The sequence below is a fragment of the Vicugna pacos genome, chromosome 8 (genome assembly GCF_048564905.1).
Source record: "Vicugna pacos chromosome 8, VicPac4, whole genome shotgun sequence".
NCBI lineage: Eukaryota > Metazoa > Chordata > Mammalia > Artiodactyla > Camelidae > Vicugna > Vicugna pacos.
The window spans coordinates 35853968-35876615 of NC_132994.1; the positions used below are offsets into that span (position 1 = coordinate 35853968).

General features: G+C 35.0%; 1 protein-coding gene across 2 annotated transcripts in view; it reads right to left on the reverse strand.

Moving 5' to 3' along the window:
* Positions 1-22648, reverse strand: part of REV3L (REV3 like, DNA directed polymerase zeta catalytic subunit) — a 146328-nt gene that overhangs the window by 19061 nt on the left and 104619 nt on the right. For both annotated transcript variants that reach the window (XM_031680136.2, XM_031680138.2), the window contains 6 exons: positions 17657-17775; positions 12386-12527; positions 10634-10878; positions 9299-9407; positions 7270-7476; positions 318-427 (listed from right to left, as the gene is read on the reverse strand). In XM_031680136.2, the coding sequence (XP_031535996.2) occupies positions 318-427; positions 7270-7476; positions 9299-9407; positions 10634-10878; positions 12386-12527; positions 17657-17775 (932 nt within the window). The remainder of the gene's footprint in view (positions 1-317; positions 428-7269; positions 7477-9298; positions 9408-10633; positions 10879-12385; positions 12528-17656; positions 17776-22648) is intronic.

A 22648-nucleotide genomic window follows, 5' to 3' on the forward strand; every position in this document is an offset into this window, starting at 1 on the left:
TTATTTTAAGGTATATATTTAAACTGAGACAGCTGCAGCTGTCTGAGGAATTCTTCACATTAAAAACTGTTTCCTTAAACAGACTACATTCCTGTGTAAACAATTTTAACAGATCTCTATCTACTTAGCTACCTGGAGAGGTGCCATGGGAATCTTCAGTCTCTGGCTCAGGACATGTACATTTTCTGTCTCTTAAGGGCTGGAAAGAACTTAAGTAGAACTCTAGTTTTACGAAGGATTACCCTTAAGCCATTTCAAACACTGAAATGAATATCTGAAGAGATGCAAAAAGACAACTATAAAACAAAGTTCATTACCTGTCAGTATCACCATATACAACCCTAGCACCCCACTTCTTGGTATCATTCACCAGTTTAATAGCTCGTTCCAAGGTCTCTCTGGCTTTGTGAACAATACTATCGCCAACCTGTTGGTACAAACACATTGGAAATAATTTCATAACATAGTTTAGTATAAGACAATAGGCTTTAATACATCACACTTAATTTTAAATACTAAATAGTTCTAAAAGTGAAACAAGGAGAAAAGAACATTCAAAAGAAAACAATCATCAGTGTTACCATCCTTTCTACAAGTACTCAAGAAGAAAATAAGGTGGATGAACAATTTAAAAGAATGTACCAATCAATACACAGACTTGCGTGTATTATAAGTACAATGGACTACACTTTAGGTACACAGATACATTTGATCCTAGAAGAATAACTCTTTCTTATCCCCTTCAAGGACTTTCTTTTATGCCTTTATAGCCAATTAGGCAGGAAAATACTCTATGTGCATGAATGTGTGTATCTTTCAAAATTTTTCTGTTGGGAGTATTACAATAATTTGTTTCAGTATCATTACAGTTAATGCTGAACTTAAATCTCAGTGATTGTTAAAGTTTTTAGATAATACTAAATACAAGAAACTGTATAATTATATGATGAAAATATATCACAAGTATCCAATTTAAACCAATTAGACAGATATATGTCTCACAAGGTTCTTTCATTGGTAATTGGTGAGTTTTAACAATGATCATGGCATAAATTGACAAAACAAAAAGACGATGGATCTTGACAAATATGAGAAGCCAATTATATTTCACAGTTAAATTAATTAAGGAGACTAGTATAGAATTGCTGCTTCATTTATTAAACCCATTAAAGCTAAGAGTTGAGGTAAACTGCCATTTAGCATAAATGGAACATTGCATTTAAAGTTTTTTCCTCTCTCTTTTAATTGAAGTATAGTTGATTTACAATGTTGTGTTAGTTTCTGCTGTACAGAAAAGTGATTCAGTTTTTCAGATTCTTTTCCACTAGAGGTTATTTTAAGATATTGAATATAAGGTTTTAAAAAATAAAAATTAGGCACTTTTTCTTTTCTATTGAGACACAAACAATAATTATTATGATCCTTCCCCTTTTACTGTGAAATTCAAATTACCCGAACTAAATGCAGAATTGAATAATACTTAAAAAGCTGTTTAAAGTTGCTTTACAAAGGAAATATTGTCTATAAACAAAGGGATAAATTAAAATACAGGTAGCAGAAACTTAATTTGGGTTCTAAATTAAGAACATGAATCATTTGAGACATTTAGTGCATTAGAAAAACTTAAGAATATGAACTATAACCTATTACATTAAAAAAGATCATGTCATCTAGTTGAAATTCAAGTTTGAGTAAAATATTTAAGCTACACCTGGAAGAGTCAGAACTCTTGCAGCTGCCCCTAAGGACCACACAGTGTGAAGGACACAGTGTGAAGGACTCAGTGGCATAAAGGGGAGGAGACTGGGAGGGAGTGGAGAAGTGGGGAAGATGGGAGGAGTGGCAAATACATTAAAACTTATACTGCTACTTTGTGCCATAGTTCCTAATTTGAAAAACGTTATCCACTACAGGGCTAAGAGACTGGACTTAAAAAGAGGAAAATAACTGGTTTCACAATTTAGGTTGGGATCCTGAAAAGTCATAATGAGAAAAATACTTAAAGTAAAAATTCTCTGTAAAGAGTGTTGGTGAGGATGTGGAGAAAAGGGAGTCCTTGTGCACTGTTGGTGGGACTGTAAACTGGTGTAGTCACTATGGAAAACAGTATGGAGGTTCCTCAAAAAATTAAAAGTAGAACAACTAGGTGGTTCAGCAATTCCACTTCTGGGTATATTTCTGAAGGAAGCAAAAACACTGATTGGAAAATATATCTGCATCCCCATGTTGAATGCAGCACTGTTTACAATAGCCAAGACATGGAAACAACCTAAGTGTCCACTGATGGATGAATGGATATAGAAAATGTGGTTTATATACAATTAAACATTATTCAGCCATAAAAAAGAAGGTAATCCTGCCATCTGTCACAATAGAGACAGTCATTGAGGGTATTATGCTTAGTGAAATAAGACAGAGAACGACAAACACTGTATGATCTTGCTTATATATGAAATCTAAAACAAATCCCCCACCAAAACCCTCTTAACTCATAGATACAGAGAACAGATTGGTGGTTGTCAGAGGTAGAAGGTGGGTAAAATGAGTGAAGGTGGTCAAAGCTAAATAAGTCTTAGAGATGTAATGTACAGCATGGTGACTGTAGTTAATCATAATATTGTATATTTGAAAGGAGCTAAGAGTAGATTTTAAAATCTCTCATAAGAAAAAAATTTGTAACTATATGGTGATGGATTTTAACTAGACTTATTGTGATCTAAATGATATTGATCATTTCACAGTATATTGAATCATTAGGTTGTATACCCAACATTAATATAATGTTGTATGTCAGGTATATCTCACAAAAAAAAAAAGAGAGAAGAATAAAGAAAGAAAGAAAAAGTAAGAGACAATGAATAGCCAGTTGAAAAAGTTGTCATATCTAGTCATATATACATGTAAGTATAGCTTTATCAGGAACAGTAACTGGTTTAGGAGAAAAATATGAACACATAAATTTATGAAATATGTCAGTGACAATGCTGAGCTGAGACAGAGATATTAACCCACAACTATTAGCTACATTACTTTTCTCTGCATTCTTACAGAAATTCTTGCTTACAAAGTCTTACTTTTAGCATAGCCTAGATCTAGCACTTTTTTTTTGTTACCTTGGTGGTACTGTCAAATATTTTTGATTGTGTGTTCACTGAAAGAAAGCACGTGGCCAGTCAGTAATCCAACTGCCCCTTCAAAGACAAGAGCTTCTGTTTTGACTCCGCTGGAGCTAACTTTATATGTGTTCATGAGAGACTTTTCTGTGATGTTGACAGCTTTTCCCCCTCTTGATTTCATATATAAATTAGCACATTATAATGCTGTGATGTTGGCATGTAAAGAAGGGCCAAACGTAAGCTTGCAGTCATTAACCTCAGAGTATCAGGACCGAGGAGGCAGATGTTGCTTAGCAGTAAGACTCTAACACGCTAAAGTAGTTCTTGGGCTGTTTCTACTGCCAGATCAAAACCTCCAAATTCTAGTTCTTCTTCTTCTTTTTTTAATGTTCTTTTTTTGGGGTAGGGGGTAATTAAGTTTACTTACTTGTTTTTAGAGAAGGTACTGGGGATTGAACCAGGACCGCATGCATGCTAAACATGCGCTCTACCACTTGAGCTACATCCTGCCTCACCCCTAGTCTAAGGTTAGAACATTTACGTACTTTTAAAAGATGTGCTAATTTCTGCATTGCTTTGTTTCCAAAATACATTAATAAACAAATTTTAAATTGGGAGGTAGGGAAAAAATTAAGGAAATGTGGAAATAGCTCAAGAAAAGATTTGCTATTCTGGTTTTACATTAGTAATAAAATCATTTCTACTCTTTCTATTAGATCAATCTGAACAGTGTTTTTAAAATATGAGTAATAATATGAATCCCTAGGACTGACAGAGTAGTTTTTATATTATCTAAACATATACAAACATGAAACTGGATAAAAATTTCTTATGCTTATAGACTTTACAGTTCAACTACGAAACCAAAAATTTTAGTATAAACAAAATCATGTGCAAAAACTTGAAGTGAAATTATTTTTTCAATACAAATGGTATATATTTTGCTGTATTCATTGTGAATATGTCATGGACCACCTTGGCCATGTTTTTGTTTTTTCTTTTCTCCCTCAATACTTAAATTTTTTTAGAGCAGTTTTAGGTTCAAAGCAAAATTAAACAGAAGGTAGAGATTTCCCATATATCCCCTGACCTCATACACTCACAACCCCCATTATCAACATCTCCCACCAGATGGAACAGTTGTTACAACTGATGAACCTACGCTGACACATCATTATCACCCAGAGTCCAGAGTTTACATTAGGATTCACTCTTAGTGTTGTACACGCTATGGGTTTGAACAAACTTGTAATGATATGTATCCATCATTACAGCATCATAGAGAGTACAGCTGACCCGTGAACAACGTGGAGGACTAGTTCTAGAACCTGCCATGGATACCAGAACCCATGGATGCACCAGTCCCACAGGCGGCACTCCATAGCCGTGGTTCTGCATCCAGATTTAACCAACTGCAGATCATGTGGTACTGTAGTATTTATTGAAATAAATTCACACATAAATGAACTCATGCAGTTCAAACCTGCATTGTTCAAGAGTCAAATGTAGTTTCAATGCCCTAAAAATTCTCTATGCTCTCCCTATTCATCTCTCCCCCTTCCCTCTACCGACAACAACTGATCTTTTTATTATTTCCATAGTTTTGACCTATCTAGAATGTTATACAGCTGGAATGGTATGCAGCCTTTTCAGATTGGCTTCTTTCACTTAGTAATATGCATTTAAGTTCCTCCATGTCTTTCATGGCTTGACAGTTCATTTCTTTTCAATTCTCGAACTAGTCCATTGTCTGGATGTACCACAGTATACTTATCTATTCACTTATGGAAGGACATCTTGGTTGCTTCCAATTTTTGCCAGTATGAGTAACACTGCTATAATGATAATCTGTGTGTAGGTTTTTGTGTGGACATAACATTTACTACTCCTTTGGGTAAATACCAAGGAGAGTGATCGCTGGGTTGTATGGTGAATGTATGTTTAATTTTGTAAGAAACTGACAAACTGTCTTCCAAAGTGGCTGTGCACTTTGCATTCCCACCATCAATGAAAGAGAGTTCCTGCTACTGCACATCCTTGCTACGTGGCTTCCATATTTTGAATTTTGGCCATTCTAAAAGGCGTTTTGTGGTATTTCATTTTAATTTGCACTTCTCTGATGACATATAGAGATCTTTTCATATCATTATTTGTCATCTATAAGTTTCTGGAATTCCTATTACTTTCTGTAGTTGTCCCATAGTTTTAGGATATTCTTTTCTATTTTTAAATCTTTTTTCTCTTTGCTTTTCAGGTTTGGCAGTTTCTATTAAGATTTCCTCAAGATCAGAGATTCTCTTCTCAGCCATGTTTCATCTACAAGTAAGTCCATCAAAGGCATTCTTCATTTTTGTGTTTTTTGATTTCTAGCATTTCTTTTTGGTTCTTTGCTAGAATTTCCACTTCTCTGCTTACATTGCCCATCTGTTCTTGCATGCTATCTACTTCAGCCATGAGAACCCTTAGCATCCTAATCACAATTGTTTTAAAATCCTAGTCTGATAATTTCAATATCCCTGCCATATCTAAGTCTGGTTCTGATGTTCTCTCTGTCTCTTCAAACTGCGTTTTTTGGCTTTAGTATGTCTTGTAATTTTTTTTTTTTTGATAGCCAGACATGATGTATTGGGTAAAAGGAATTGCTGTAAATAGGCTTTTAGCAGTGTGGTGGTAAGGTGTAGGGATGAGGAAGTGTTCTACCGTCCTATGACTAGGTCTCAGTCTTTCAGTTAGCCTGTACCTCTGGACCGTGGACGTCACATGTGCTTCTCAGGTTTTCCCCTTTGGTGGGAAAGGATGGCTAGAGAGGGCTGGAGTGTTTTTCTTCCTCCATGTGGAAGGCTAGAGCAGTTGGAGTTGGGTATTTCCCCTTCCTGAAGTCAGTTAGGCTATGGTAAAACTCCAGCAGCTTAAGCTCTGGTTAAATAGTTTCTATTGAGGGCAGACTTAGTTAACAACAGATTTAAAAAAAAAAAAAGGCTTCTTTACCCTTCCTGTGGCAGAAGCAAAAGGGAATTTTTCTCTGATATTCACTGTGAGAACCTAGTTGAACTCTCAGAGGTGAAATTTAACAATAGTGTGGGGGCCCTGATGACTGGGTCCCTTGGAGTTTTTAACCTCACAGATTTGTACACCCTGAGCCTCCAGCAATTCATCAAATATGGTTCAGTTTTCCCTACCATGGCACTGGTTCTTGCAGAGATTTGTGCTTCTAGGTTTCTGCTCTGGTAAGTTGTGAGTCTCTCTATCACCTGTTGGTCTCTTCAGTTTTGGGGGCAGCAGTTTATCCTGGGACCACACTTCTCTGACAGATCTAAGAAGAGTTGTTGATTTTTCAGTTTGTTCAACTTACTTGTTATGAGGACAGAGTGGCAACTTTGAGTTTCTTACATATGGAAAGTCCCTTGCCCAGGTTTTCGGAGTCTACTTTGTCCACTGTAGGGGGACTTTATTCTTCCACTGCCTTTCCCTTAATGAACTACTACAAATATGGTATATTACAATGCTCTGGCCTTCCTCTGGCATGAAAAGATCATGAATCAAACAAGTCTTCTTTGTTCTTTGAACAGTTACTAGTAAATTATTATATTACTGTCATACTATATTGTCTTCATATCAAAATAACACCCTAATTTAGTAAATAACAATAAATTAGGCTTATTTAATGAAAAACATCTTTCAATTGCAAACGAAAGGTTGTGCTTTATATCTACTTGTATACTAGTAAATATGGAATGACTTTTCCATGCTGATATTTGGAGAAGCCAACTGAACTACCTACCATCAGATCTCTATCAATATATTAAAAAGAATTATTTAGTACCAATGTTATTGTAAACACTGCTATAAAGGGGAACTGAATCTCCTGCTAATACTTGGTTACAATATGGTCATCCATAATATGTAGAAATATGGGTATGCCAATTTCTAAAATTATTATTAAAACAAAGACACAAAGAGTTCTCATACAGAAAACCCACAACCCCCTAAAACATGTATGTATATAAGCCCTGGTTTGAGAAAAAATGATACTATGTCATGGAAATGAAACTCTTTAGTCTAAAGTTTCAAAACAAAATAAAATACTTCAATGAACTATTCATTTAATGTGCTTTAGTCTCTTTTGAAAAAACTACCGATTTGTATCACTTACCTCAATGCATGGCATTCTCCCAGAAAAGTTAGCAGCTGTATAGCCAAATGTGACATTTGCTATAAGCTTAAGTCCTAGTTGACGTGCATCGAGCATTCGTGAAAGGGCTCTGTCCTGCTTGTAAGCCTTCATTGACTGCTTCACCATGAGTCTAGTCTTCAAAATTTCTTCGAGCATTCTTGGTAGCACACCCTTTCTTACTGATGGCTATCAGAAAGGAAAAAAGAATCTTTAAATCCCTTAAACATTATGGATTTAGATAATTAAGAAGGAAGCACAAAGTATAACAATGGCCAACTGTCATGAATTCAAACATACTAATAATAGAGTGACCAAAGGACTAGTGGTCGTCAATACAAAATCATCACATTTTCTTTCTTTTGAAGAGGACTTTTCTCCTAAAAGGTTCCTGTAATGTTTATAAATCTAATGTAGCACTACTATGTGAGTTCAGAGACCTCCAGGGAGGAGGATGTCAACTAGTGCAATAAAAGACCATACAATAAGTTTAGAGGAAATTTTGTTCAGAACTTTGATCCAAACCCCCACTCTTTCAGAAAGACACACGGGATTTGTATCACTCATAACAAACCTTAGTTTTTAAAGATCTCATCCTAATGACCCCACACAGTAATCTGCATGGAACTCCATTTATCTACCTTGGAAGAATGATGAGCTGGGTTGACTCTGCTGACATTCAAACCTGTAGTTCCAGGGACTCTAGGTATTTCAAATCTGATGCTTAGACCACTAAGCCATCCCCTCCGGCCTATATTTATTAGCAATCTGGAAGAGGGGATGAATAGTGAGGTGATAAAATTTGTCGATGCCAAAAAAAAATCATTTGTATTAATCAAGACTAGGGAGAATTTATGAGAACTCCAATAGGAATGAAAACCACAAAACAGTATTAACTTTGAAGATGATTCACAGACACGTGCAAGGTAATGTATGTTGGACTAAATGATTAAACCTCAGGTATAGGATAATTACACTTGTGAATATTAAAAAATCTAATTTTCATTAAACTTTACACATTGGATCAGAATGTAGACGCAAATTTTAAAAACGCTGTTAAAGGGAGATAATAAAACTGCTAGGTATGTGACAATGAAAACATATTCTAACCTCTAATTCATTCTGTGTACCTTTTGAAGCAGCTGTAATGTTTGTTAAGATATAATACATGTCATTATGTTAAAATACAGGTATTTTTCAGAAAGGAATATATTATAAACTCTCTGGTAAAAATCTTCCTCATATCTAAATGGTTAATTTTAGGGTACTCTTTAAACACAGCATCCTCTTACTGGTAAAGAAGGATGCTACTTTTGCTAAGTACACCAGAATGAATTTGAGGGCTAATGGGGTCCATGCTACCATCAACCACCCTACCGTCCCATGACTCTAGTACAGACTTACTGCTAAAGAAATAGAAAGGAATAAAGTTGGCATATGAGAGGCAATATAATTTTCTCTTAGATCTCTTCCTATTTGTCTTTATTCATTTATGAGGCTTTCTAGTCTCTTGAGGGTAATAAGGGAGGGAAAAAAGGGACTCTGTTATTAGTTTGGATATCTTCTTAAAAATACAATCAATAAAGATTTTACAGTATCATTATTTCTAAGATGGTCTTAATTTAATTTCAATTATATAGAACAGTTAGTAAAGTAGACACATTAATGCAAAATAAAGCAACATCATTGTGGTCATCAGCTTAAGTCTGCCAGATTCCAGTAGAGGGCAGAAGGTATATATACACATTTGTTTCTTACACTATTTTATTAAAAACTAAAATCTAACAATAAAAATATTTAAACCTAAATTCATGCAAAACGAGGTGACTTTTTTAAAAAATGTTTTCTTAGAAAATTCCCTATATTTTTAACTTTTTGAGATAAGATATTCAAGCAAACTTGATATATGTGTATTTTATTTTCTTAGTATTATATGCCAACAACATCTAAACCACTAGCTCTCCAAAGGTTAAGCCACAGTTGACACCTTTCATTTATAAGAGAGTATTACCTTGACAAAAGCTATTCCATTGGGGGACACTGTGATATCATGCCTAATTTGGTAAAGTAAATCAGGAGGTACTCTCAGAGAGGTACAGCCAAATTTGAACTCATCATACCTGTTAAGGGAAAAAAAAAACATTAAGCGAATACTTTCTCAAATCATAGAGTAGAGAGTCTAGATAATTTTAGGAATTTTTCTAATTCCACTGGAAATTCATCTTTTTTTTTATTGATTTATAATCATTTTACAATGTTGTGTCAAATTCCAGTGTTCAGCACAATTTTTCAGTCATTCATGGACACATACACATTCATTGTCACATTTTTTTTCTCTGTGATTTATCATAACATTTTGTGTATATTTCCCTGTGCTATACAGTGTAATCTTGTTTATCTATTCTACAATTTTGAAATCCCAGTCTATCCCTTCCCACCCTCTACCCCCCTGGTAACCACAAGTCTGTATTCTCTGTCCATGAGTCTATTTCTGTCCTGTATTTATGCTTTGTTTTTGTTTGTTTGTTTTTGTTTTTGTTTTTTAGATTCCACATATGAGCGATCTCATACGGTATTTTTCTTTCTCTTTCTGGCTTGAAATTCATCTTTAAACATGTAAACATGAATATATATATATTTAGTAACATGTTTGTTTAATTACCAAAAAGCAGTTCTTCAAATATTCACAATTTATTAAAAGAAACATTTCTTAAATGGCACTATCCTAAAATATATCGGTAAAATTCATACTAAAATAACAAATTTCAACTGAACATATGATCACCTTTTACTTTATAAAGTATAAAATTCTGTAAAGAAAAATTTAAGCCTTAAAAGATTGTGAATAACTTTTCCAAACTTCTGTTCTTAATAAAAAGACAGAATTACCAATACAATTTTCACGAAAGCTTTTTTATAAGGAGTGAATATACCTCAGACTAACACTATAACACTTGGTTTTAAATACACAAAAATTGTTATAAAGGAAGACTGTATTTCTTATGAGAAGAAATTTAGTTGACACGAATAAATAAAACCTAACATTTAACAGTTTAACTTTTTAAAAGAATCACAGGCTATTTCAAAGAAAAGTCAAGAGGAGGTGATAGCTGAAGTTACAAGACCACAGTCTTCTTCATATGAATCATTCGTCCATGATGCTGAATTAGTCATAACGGTGATCTATGTCAATTAGGAAGGTAACTACAAAGAATGGATCAGCTGTGCTACAGTCCATTCATCTTGCTCATAAGGACAGTCTCATGTGCAAAGAGACACTTAAACAAAGAAAATCTAATTTTAGTAAGAAGCACAACAAAATTGTAAGTATGAAAAAAAACCTTACTTTCCCAAGTTTTCCACATGGCCAAGGCAGGTGGAAAAACAGTAGTTGTACGCAATTACAATAGAAGGATACAGTGACTGGAAATCCAAAACGAGAACAGAGTTGCTATAGAAGCGAGATTCAGGCTCCATAATTAGGGGAACACACTGTGGAGCTCTCATCTGGGATCTCTGCTGTACACTAGGTGTCACAGGAATATAGTTCATTGGTTTTGCAATACGCAACATCATTGATTCCACACGGTACTGCAGGCAGAGAGGTGAAGGTAAGGGAGAGAAGAAGAAATTGTTTAAATATACTGGTTCTTTGAATATGTGATAATCATTTGGGGAACGTTTTGCTCTTCAGAATATGGCAACATTGACCTTCTTACAATACAGTCATATAGTGTTGTTGGTTATTTACTCAGCTTTCAGGTGTCAGAGGGGATATTTGTAAATCCTTTTCCTATTCCCTAATTTTATAAAAACTGCAAAATATGTCAACTTACACAGTAAGTCAATTTTGAAAAGGCAGACAATTAGACTTTTCTTTATGTCATAATAAACAGATGTAAAAGAGACAACTGTATAGTTGACAGTTTCATTTAAAAAGTTGGCCAATAATCTTTGACAAATTTATTTGGTAAAATTAGAGAATGAAAGTCAGGAGACTTGATATGGGTAAATGTTATCCCAATATCCCAAGAAGGAAACACAAAGATTCCAAAACTGAAAGGTAGTCAGCTTAATACTGGTCCCTTACAAAACTGAATCAAGCAATTACTGGTTGTTTATGGTAACTGCTATAAAGCAGATAGTTTGGAGTACTAGAGAAAGAAAGCACTCACAAGAACCAGCACGGATTCACTGAAATGTTCTCAGTCTGTTTTAAGGTATCTGTGCTCTCTATTATAAGCCAACTCAGTTTTTAAGATTTGGGGGAGTATAAATAAAATAAAATAGCTTATAAGCAATAAAATTAATAAGTAAATAGGTAATGCCAAGGTAGTCAGAAATCTGTTTTTGCTGTATTTACTGAACTGGTAGATTGGGGGGAACTTACAGACATAAAATCATTGAAAGATTTTATGAGGAACATGAATGATTTAATGTAGTATTCCTGATGGCTAGCACAGTGGTTATTTAACACACTAAATGTGTTCAAATAAGTATTTGTTGAATGAATGCATAAAACCATTTTCACAAGGCATTTTTAAAAAAAATCTCATTATATCCTTGGGAAATTAGTTAGAAAGATATTAAGTGGCTTCTAGGGTCCCATTTTTCTGTAACATTTCAAAAAAGTAATACAGCCCATTTATATTGATTCCTGAATCCTCCTCTTTTTTTTTTTTTTTTTTAAAACATTAAGGTTATTTGTTGGGAGTTGGAACAAGCCAAAATTAGGAAGGTAAAACAAAAGAGAGGGAGACTTTGCTGCTTCCCCAGTTCTAAGGAGCCTTTAAAGGTATCCCTAATCACACTGACAGTATTCAGGAACCATCTTCAAGGGCACAGCCATTTATTTTCTTAATACCTTGCATAACTTAGCAGTGGCCAAAACGTTGGTAAGGAGAGAAAACAAAAGCAGAACTGTTATGTGAAATTAAAGCTTTTCTAGAAAATGAAATGACAAGACTTGATGAACCAGCTATATATATTGGTTGGGACCAGACAGAAAGTTTAAAAAATCAAACCGCCTCAAACATCTCAAAAGTGAGTATGTCATTTACACAGAACTTTCAAGTATACAAGAAAATCAATTTCCTACCTGTGAACCCCTTGTCAGTACATGTAAAAACTGAATGCCAAAAAGTCTAGCCATTTCACTGGTTTTCCCAATCAGGTCCAGCTGTTCTAACATTTGGAGATTTCCACGGACACGGCTAATGTAATGATCAACCATTTTCCATCTGTTAAAATAGAATCCATGCTATGAATATTAGGGAAAAATCTGGACACTGGAAACTAGTACCATTTTCATTCTGCCAAAACCTACCTATTAAAAGCAAAGTTATTTAAGGAGGGAGTCATAATGTGAGCCTTTAGCAAAGTATGTTAAGGAGTTAAACATTAGAAAATTTCAGATATTTCAAGGGCATAAAACCTAGTGAAAATATGTAAAGTTTAAAATAGTGCTTGTGAGAAGGTGGTAAGACTAAGGATAATTATTTTCAATATTTTGCTTGATGTTACGCTATTTTTATTATAAAAAATTAACACTGTCTCTTAGATGCCACTGCTAATGATGCGATAGTTATACAGTAATAACTATTCTACCTATAGGCTTGTAAAGAACATGGAGACTTTGGGTTATCTTTGTTAATCCCAGTCTGAAATAAAAGTATGCACTGGCCTCTTATGGGAACAGAGGATTTTGGTGACTACCTAGAAAAATCAGGAAAATAATTTTAATGGGACCATACATGGGGTAAATATGTGTCAAATCAGTATTTTCTGTTAAAATAAAAATATTCTGTTCTTTGATTTAAACCTTACAAATAAACCTCTTCACCCTACCTAACTTTTGTTAAGAAAAATAAGCAGTAACAAAAAACCTTTACCAAAGTCATGAAAGAAAGTTTTGACTTAATATTATGTTATCAAAATGTAAAAATGATCCAAAGATATACTGTAAATAAAATTATTCATTTAAAGAATATGAAGGTTCAAATATATTGCAACCTTTAATTATATATGAGTTTTAGAATACAGCCACATAATTGTTCAATAGAAAAAGTTAAAAAATCTGTTCCTGAGATACATGACTAATCAATATAGAAACACTAGAAAATAAACATGAAAAGAAGAAAAAAATCACCCTATAATTAAAAAGACAGATAATAACAAGTGTTAGCAAGGATGGGGAGAATTTATAACCCTCATAAACTGCTGGTGAAATGTAAAATACTGCAGTTGTATTGAAAATAGTCTGGCAATTCCTCAAATTATTAAAAATAGAGTTCCCATATAAGCGACCAATTCCACTCCTAAGTATATATCCAAGAGGTATAAAGATACACGTCTACACAAAAACTTGTACAAAAATGTTCATAACAGCATTATTTAGAACAGCCAAAAAAAATGGAAATACCCAAGTGCCCATCAACTGATGGATAAATGTGATATATACCCACACAGTGGAATATTACTTGGCAATAAAAGGAAATGAAGTGTTGCCATATGCTACAACATGAATAAAAAGACAGTCATAAAAGGCAACATATTGTATGATTCTACTTATATACAACGTGTGGAACAGGCAAATCTATGGAGGCAGAAAGTATATTAGTGGTTGCTTAAGGTGGAATTAGAGGGGTGCAGAAGGGAGGGTCAGAGGGTAATGACTAATATGTAGGGTTTCTTTTTGAGGTAATGGAAATACTCTAAAAACCACTGAATTATACACTTTAAATGGGTGAATTGTGTGAATTATATCCAAATAAAACTGTTCAAAACAATTAGACAAGAGAGAGGGATTTAGCTCACTGGTAGAGTGCATGCTTAACATGCACAAGGTTCTGGGTTCAATCCTCAGTACATCCAGTAAGAAAAAAAAAAATTAAAAAAAAAAAAGAAAATTAGACAAAAAATCTTAAACTTTACCCAACTTTTAAAGTAACATAAATAGAAATATTGTTCTATCACTTGCATTTTTAACTTAATGTATTATGCCTATTTTTATATATATATATATATATATATATTTGTATACTATTGTATGATTATAACAACTTAATGGATCTATTATTGAGTATCCTTTATTAACTATAATCAATGCTGTGATAAATATCTTTATAGTTAAGTCTATGTACAGATGCTTAAATATTTCCTTAAGATAAATTCTTAGATTTGGTCAAAGGGTATACTATGATTTAGTTTTTAACATGAAATGACACACTGCTTTCCAGAAGGTCTTAACAACTTACATTCATACTAGTAATGATAAACAGTTTGTTTCCTTGAATCTTCAGTAACACTAGGGATTAATTTTTTTTAAGTTATTACTAGTTTGATAGGCAAAAAATGGTATCACATTTTAATATGTCTTTTTTTGTTTTAGATTATTCATGTAACCCTTTGGTAATATAGGTAGCAAAATGTAAAGCAAAGAGTGCATTTCATGTGGAATCAATCAGTTCCTTTAAAATAAAACAAATTGGATTTAATGGCTCATCTTTTCTGTAGACCACATGAGTGATCAATGACCTGTCTTGGAGTTCACTGATCCTTTTTTTCTGCTTGATCTATTTTGATATTGAACCTCTCCAGTCAATTTTTCAGTTATTTTGTTCTTCAGTGCCACCAGTTCTGTTTAGTTCTTTTTAATTTTTTTCTCTCTCTGCTGAAATTCTTACTTTGTTCATGCATTGTTCTCTTGATCTTGGTGCGCATCTTTATGACATTTATTTTGAATTCTCTGTCAGGTAAATCATATAACTGCTTCATTAAGGCCAGTTTTTGGAAATTCATCTTGTTCTTTTGTTCGGAGTATCTTTGCCTGGTTCTTCATTTTCCTTGACTCTGTTGGTGTCCCACATTAGACAAAGCAGGCACCTCTTGCAATCTTTGTGGACTGGCCGTGTACAGAAGAACTCCTCCAATGAACACTGCCAAAGATTCTGGGAGCCTCTACCAACTCCTTCCCTCCCCAGAGAGAAGCAGGCAGGTATGGTTTCCTTCCATTCACATTCATTCTGTGCCCAAACCACCATCTCCATTCCACACCTGCACTCCCAGCAACTGGACTGTGCTGGATCTGTGAGAGCTTAAGACTAGAAAGGCTTTGGGTAGCCTTGGGGCAGTTGGGACAGTGGATGCATAAATCAACCGTTTATTGCATGGGTGAACTATGAGTTGGGGTATTTCATCCACTCACCTCTGTGCTGAGTAGTGGGGAGGATCTATGGCATTTACCAGCCCACACTGCCACCCCCCTCTATTTGGCTCTGTCAGCTAGGCTGTGCCACACCTGTCAGAGTACCCTCAGAAAAGATGCGGTGCTAGACACATGAAGTAACCCCTTCCCTTTCCTGGGAAAAGCTAGGAGCTAGGGGCCTTTTCCTGGTTGTATGGTTCTGGCTCAGAGGCACAGCCTCTGGCAAGAGGGTATTCCAGATCTCCCTCCCAACTTTGATGAGCCTGGTTCTAAATTTGTTCAGGGTACAGGAGCCTTTTAATTAGTTTCCACATTTCTTACAGGACTAATCTGTCTGTGAACTATTATTGAATCAACGTGTTTGTGGGGGAAAGGAGGGTCCAGGACTTAATACTCCACCACCTTCCTGACATCACTCCATATCTCTCTGAATATGTATTTTTAATGTACGTGAAAAGTAGACTTTTTAAATAAAAAAGTGATCTTTTTGAAATAAGACCACTTTCATTACTATTTTCTAGTCCTATGGCTGGCTAGCCATGTGGTATAAAAAAGAAAATGAGTAATTGTGGCCTTTTAAAAAATAAATATTACAATACAAAGTTGAATTTTGTTAGGTAATTTTTTGCTGTTGTTAAAGAATGATGCTACCTTCCTAACACTTTGTCAAGCTCAAGTATAGTAAGCAAGTATTGATTTGGAGACGGGGAAGGGAAATTTAAAGCATAAGCTACTCAGGATAGGCCTGGGTAGGTGCTGAAATGGTTGAACTTAAGAGCATCTTGAGGGCACAGGGTACTTTTGGGGATGGGACATCAGGGAAGAAGGTGACAAAAAACGGAGATATGAGAATTCCAAGTACAAACTCACTTTTTCTGAACTTTTTCTATGGATTTGCTCTACTCCCAGGAAATGAAGAAAATTTCGAGTATTATTTCCTTGAGCTACATAACCCTCTACTACCAGGATGTAACTCTTAGCTCAGAAACTGAAATCATATTCAATAACTATTTCTTGGATAGCAGATGAAATCATGATGCTATCTAGATCATATCAGAGATTAAGAAATTAGCCATCTTCTCTGGGGGAGAGTCAGGAAACCTGCCTGGGCCAGGACCTGCCAGTGGTACAAAGCAAAGGTCCATCTCTGCTATGGAAAGAGCAGGAATGCTGAGAGAACCTCATCCCTGAGGCTTAGAAGAACAGTAATTCCCAAAGACTAACTCTGGACCAGGAGAACTGAGTAATTCCCCTGTGCCCACTGTAAGTCTTAACACAGAGTAACAGCAGCAGCAGCCATCCTTTTATTAAGCCTGACTGAAAAAAAAAATGTGTTGCATACACTGGAAAAAGAAGAATGACTGTTGATTTCTCATCAGAAATAATGGAGGCCAGAAGAAAAGATGAAATCTTCAAGAAAAAAAAAATCTCAACCCTAGAATTAGACAGTGAAAATGTCATTCAAAAGTAAGAGTGAAATAAAGATATTTTTAGGTAAAGGCTGAAAGAATTTGTTGCCAGCAGACTTGCACTAGAAGAATTGCCAAAGAAAATAAGTTAGTGGTTTCTGAAAGTGTTAAGCTAATCATGTGACCTGGCAATTCCATTCCCAGAGAAATGAAAACGTGTGTTCACACAAAGACTTATATACAATTTTATTCATAATAGCCCCAAATGAGAAACCACCCAACTGTGCATCACTTCAACAGGTGACTGGATAAATAAATTGTGGTATATTCATGCAACTGAATATTATTTACTAATAAAAATGAACAAACTGATTCATGCAACAACATGGATGAATCTTAAAAAACATGCTGAGTTTCTTGAAAGAAGCCAGACAAAAACGGGTAGGTTGTAAACAATTCTAATTATACAAAGTTCTAAAACTGGCAAAACTAATCTATACTAATAGAAATTCAATTAGTACTTACCTGGGTGGTTAAGGAATAGGTAGATTAACTACAAAGCTGTATAAGGGAATTTTCTGGGTTTCAGAAATGCTTTTTATTTTGATTGGGGTAGTGGTTACAGGATGTGTACATGTTTCAAAGTCATTGCAAAATACTTTAAATGTGTGCATTTTATTGTATATAAATTATAGTCCAATAATATTGATTTTTAAAAAGAGATATTATTCTCTTCAGAGTTATAAAGCATTACCTGTATAGATCTGTCTTGTTATCAAACCAATCTGATAAGACTCGAAAGGTAAAGAGGGGAAAACGCTGATGAAGAACATGAAAGCTCACATTTTCAAAGGTGTAGTTAGTCAGAGCCACCTAGAAAAAAAAGTAAGACACCATTATAATAGTGCTTACACTTACATACAAGTTTGTTTCTAAAACAGCCTGAATATTATTTCTAACTTTTCATAGTAGATATGAAAGCTACTTGTAGAAATGATTTGTGTTACGACTGACTCATAATTGATTTAAAACTATGTGTATATATAGCCTACTAGACAGAAATGTTTGTAATAAATTAATATTTAATTGGAAAAATAATCAGACCTGATGAAATTCAACTAGGTCATACATTACTTACTTCGGAGATTCCAGTTCTTATGACTTCCTTTTATACTCTGTGCCAATACAAATACTGACAAATGGACGCACTGCCAAACAAGTTAATTTTTTGTTCTTTCTGTACTCACTTTTTGTCCTTGATGACATGCTGATTAACAAGCTCTCACAGATTCGAGGACTAGTTAGCTAGTTAAAGGCAGGCATTCATCCTGCTCCCAAGAATTACATCAATACTAAGACCTAATACATGAACATTATGGACTTAATTTCATTCCAAAAACAAAAGATTAAAAATAAATGGCAGAAATGTTTCCTAATCTTCAAAATATGTAGGTGAAAGCTGTTTTTATGGGAAAAGAATACTGAAAAAGGGTCCACATTCATAAAATATACCTCTAGCTGGATGATCTCTCAGAAATACCTACAAGACACATGAAATCTAGACAATGGCAGTATTTCGATGTAAATGGAAATCAAGGAACCAGCAGTCACCATTCTTAGGTCAGCCCTTGGGGTTCTGAGGATAATTCAAACAGCACTTCACATTTGTATATTACAGTTTTAAAATATTTTTCTTTTCCACTTCTACAATCCAGCAAGTAAAAAACAGGGATTAAATATTAAACTCATCTCAGTGCAGTGCCCCAAACTGCTCTTACTTCATCTACAATTTCTATCAATCTCCAGAACAACAGCATTGGAATGTGGCATACTTCAGAGTGTGTGTGCATACTTACATATACACACACAGACAGACACACACAGACAGACACACACACACACACACACACACACACACACACACACAGTTTTAAACTTTGGAATGAGCCTACCTATTCTAAAAGTCACCAGTATAAAGCAAGTATTAACCTCTAATCTTGGAAGTAAATCACCATTTCTTTTATGAAAACCAGTACTGCCCTGGACTACTTCTCTCAAAAATAAGTAACTCATTTTATTATCAAATCTTCATACTTGGATGACTCTTCTACATGCTAATATTTTAAGTTAGTTTTTTTTAAAGTTTCTATTTAGTTTCATAGAAAATGGAACCAAATATCTGATCTCAGGTAGTTACATGATTACCTAATATACAGTATAGCCCTTTAGACCAAATCTAAACTTCTGCTGGAGTATATATGTTCATTAAAACAAACAATCAAAAAAATCTCTACAGAAAAGATCCCCTTGTCCTGCACCTTTCTCATTATCCCATGTAAGTTGACCTGTAAGGATTAACTAGGGGATCCTGCGACCTCAAACTAAACTTAAATACAATTTAAGAAACTGCCCCCCAATATCTGAGGCAGATGGCAGACCTATGTTCTGGGCTGATTTTATTTCAAACAGAACAATTTCATAAATAGGATTAAGACTAAAATATTATAACCTTGTAACACCCACTGTACTTTGGGTCTTCTCAGTGTCACAAAAGCGAAAAAATGCTCAGCTATAATCTTAGCTGTGAGTAAAATTAAAAGAAGGAAACATGAACTCTAAAATTAAAATGATCCGTCTTCAGAATGTCAGTCTTTAGAGAGTGATTTACTCCAGAAAGTGAAATATGAATCTAGAACTAAGACTCAGGAGTTTGTTACTCGATATAGGGGGAAATCTGAGTAAGTTAAACATTGGAAAATGTACTATGTAGAGCAAAGTCAGAACTGATAGAAATGAAGAAAGTATTACAATTCATGTATTTTACTGACAAAGGAATGGGCTGACAGAGGTATGATTACACTTTCCCAGAGTCTGTGTGCAAAACACAGTGGTTGGTCACTTCAGAAACAAACTTAGAATGGAGAGAGGCAATCAGAGAATTAGTGCAGAGGAACGGACAAAATAAAGAGGAAAGGAAAAAAGTGGAAGGAGACCATAAAGTAAGCACCTGTGCTCTATTATCCTCCTTCACCTTATTCCCGGAGTTGTTCCGCATTTCCCCAGAGTCTTCAGTTAAAAATTGTTTTGATTGACATAAACTTCATATAAAAATACACAAATATAAAGTGAACAACTCATCAATTTTTATGTATGTATACATCCATGTACCCTCCACCCATATGACGAAATTTCTAGGATGTTGGAAGGCTCCCTTGTGCCGTTTCCCACTCAATACTCATCAAAGTTATGGATTAATCTTGCCTATTTTTAAACTTCATATTAATGGAAACATTTCATAGGTACTATTATTTATTTGGTTTCTTTTGCTCAACATTAAATCAGAGATTCATCTATGTTGTTCAGTGTGGCAGTATTTGATTCTTATTCACTGCTGTGTGGAGTTCCTGTATTACAGCTGCTTACTCTGCACCCTGATACACACCAATTATTTGCTGACAAGTCTATCTCCTTTTCTAGTGTTGACAGCAAGAATATCTTTGTACCTCCCTTCCACTCGCTCTTCACTCTGCACCAAGACTCAACAGTGATCTGTCTTCTCTTTAAATGTGTATACCATTTATGTCTCCTTTGGCTCTTATATGATGCCTGTATGGTCAGTGATAGATGTCCTATCAAAGCAATAAAATATATTCGGGGGACAACGGATAAACACATACACATACTCTTTTTAAACATGCTCTCTGTCCTCAGAGAGCTTACTTTATGTATTTTATTTTATACATGTTTTATTTTACATATACTTAAAATATATAAAATAAGCTCTCTGTGGATATAGAGCATGCCCACAATAAGCTGGAGTTTTGACCCCTTACTAGCTATGAGGCTTTAGACAAGTCATTAACCTCTGTGAACATGTTTCCTCATTTGGAACAATACCTCACTACTTTGCTGTCTTATATATCCTGCAAGTTTGCGAGTACCAAAATTAAAACATGAAAGTCTGTAAAAGTGCCTTATAGATGATAAAATACATAAATGCAAGGACGCATATTTTGCCTCTTTAACACAGGCTTAGTGACAGACTGATGCTATATTAGGGAATATTAGAACCATACTCCATTATCACCAAACTGAGATTGGGGGAGGCTTACATGCTAGTGTGGAAGCACCTGACCTTCCCAGTGACTCTGATGGGAGTGTTCTCTCCCCGTTCTTCACTATCTTATCTGACTACTCCTTCTTAGGATCTGATTCCTCTGTCCACTCCTCAAAATGTTTTTATTCATAAAAATGTGCTTGGCTCAATCCTGATCGTTCTCTCCATTCACTTCTTGGTGAGCTCATCCACACTTGCACGTGACTTCCAAGGCTTTATCTCTAATCCAGAGCTCTACCCCATATGTGAGACTTCCTATTTAAATGTCTGTGGGGTATCTTCACCTGGATATCTGACTGATACCTCATGCTCTACATTCTTAATCATCATTTTCCCACCTAAACATGATCTTAAACCATCTATGCCAGAACCTTGATAATCATTCTTGACACCTTTCTCTTCATTTTTTTATACATCCAGGTCTTGTGGATTTACCCTTTAAATTGTTTTTTGAATCCCTGTATCACTGCCAACTTTCATTTGAGTTACAATAATCTTCTCACTGATTTCCTTACCTCTAGGCTTGTCTCCTTCCACACTGCTACCAGAAAGACAGGTCTCAGGCATAAATTCACTATCAGTACCTCAATATCACCTTAGCCACCCTGACGATCATACTCCAAAACCTGTGATTACCAGATTAACTGTACCCCTCCATAATCTCAAATATCCCTTCCTCTACCACCGTCTCCTTCTGGTTTAATCCTTCTGGTACCCCAACCTCTTTGCTCCTAATTTGGCTCAAATTCCACAATGATTATAAGCAAAACCTTGTACTACCATTCAGTTCTCTACCCCTTGTTCCCTTTGTGACTCATTAATTAAAATTTAGTAAAGTCTTAACCCTTTGCTTGTGAGTTATGTTCAAATCTAACCCTGTTTCCTTGTGCTTACATCTATAAATCTGAACATACCTGGCAGGTATCACTTTAATTTCTTAATGCAAATCTCAAATAGGCTGTCAAAATCTGGCTTCTTATTTTCTTAATTAACCACTCTCAAATTCTCCTAGATAATTCTTTTTCTCTCCTCAAAACCAAAGAGCCCCTCTACTCTGCTCACACTCAGCTGAGAAGAGTGATTCCTAGTTCACTGAGAAAATGGAAGCCACCAGAACTTCCACAGATTCTCACAGTCACGTGTACCCATCTACTGACATCTGCACCCAGATAACCTGCCTCTCTGCCTGCTAAAACAGAGGAATCAGCTATGCCCTTAACTAAACCCAGGCCCAAATCTGTGCACTAGGGATGGCACTCCATAAATATTTGTTGAGTTTAATCAGATGTATTTCCCACCTACTTTGCACCTTCCTGAAAGGCCTGGATTAAGCTGATATCCACAAGGCCTCTAAATAAAATCCTCTGGGGAAGAGTCAATTATTCTTTCATTTAAGCAGTCAACAAATGCATCATGAGTACTATTTAAGAAGTACTTCATTTGTTACTGAGGATTCAAAGTCCAGAGGGAACAGCAGTTAATTCTAAGTTAAAGTTAAGCAGGAGAGTGAAAACTAGTATATTAAAACACAAGTAAACACATTTTTAAAAAGCCAAAGTAAGCATTAAAAAAAAGATATCCATTCAACTGTAAACTGCATCTAGGGGGAGGGGAGTGCAACTGTTGTGG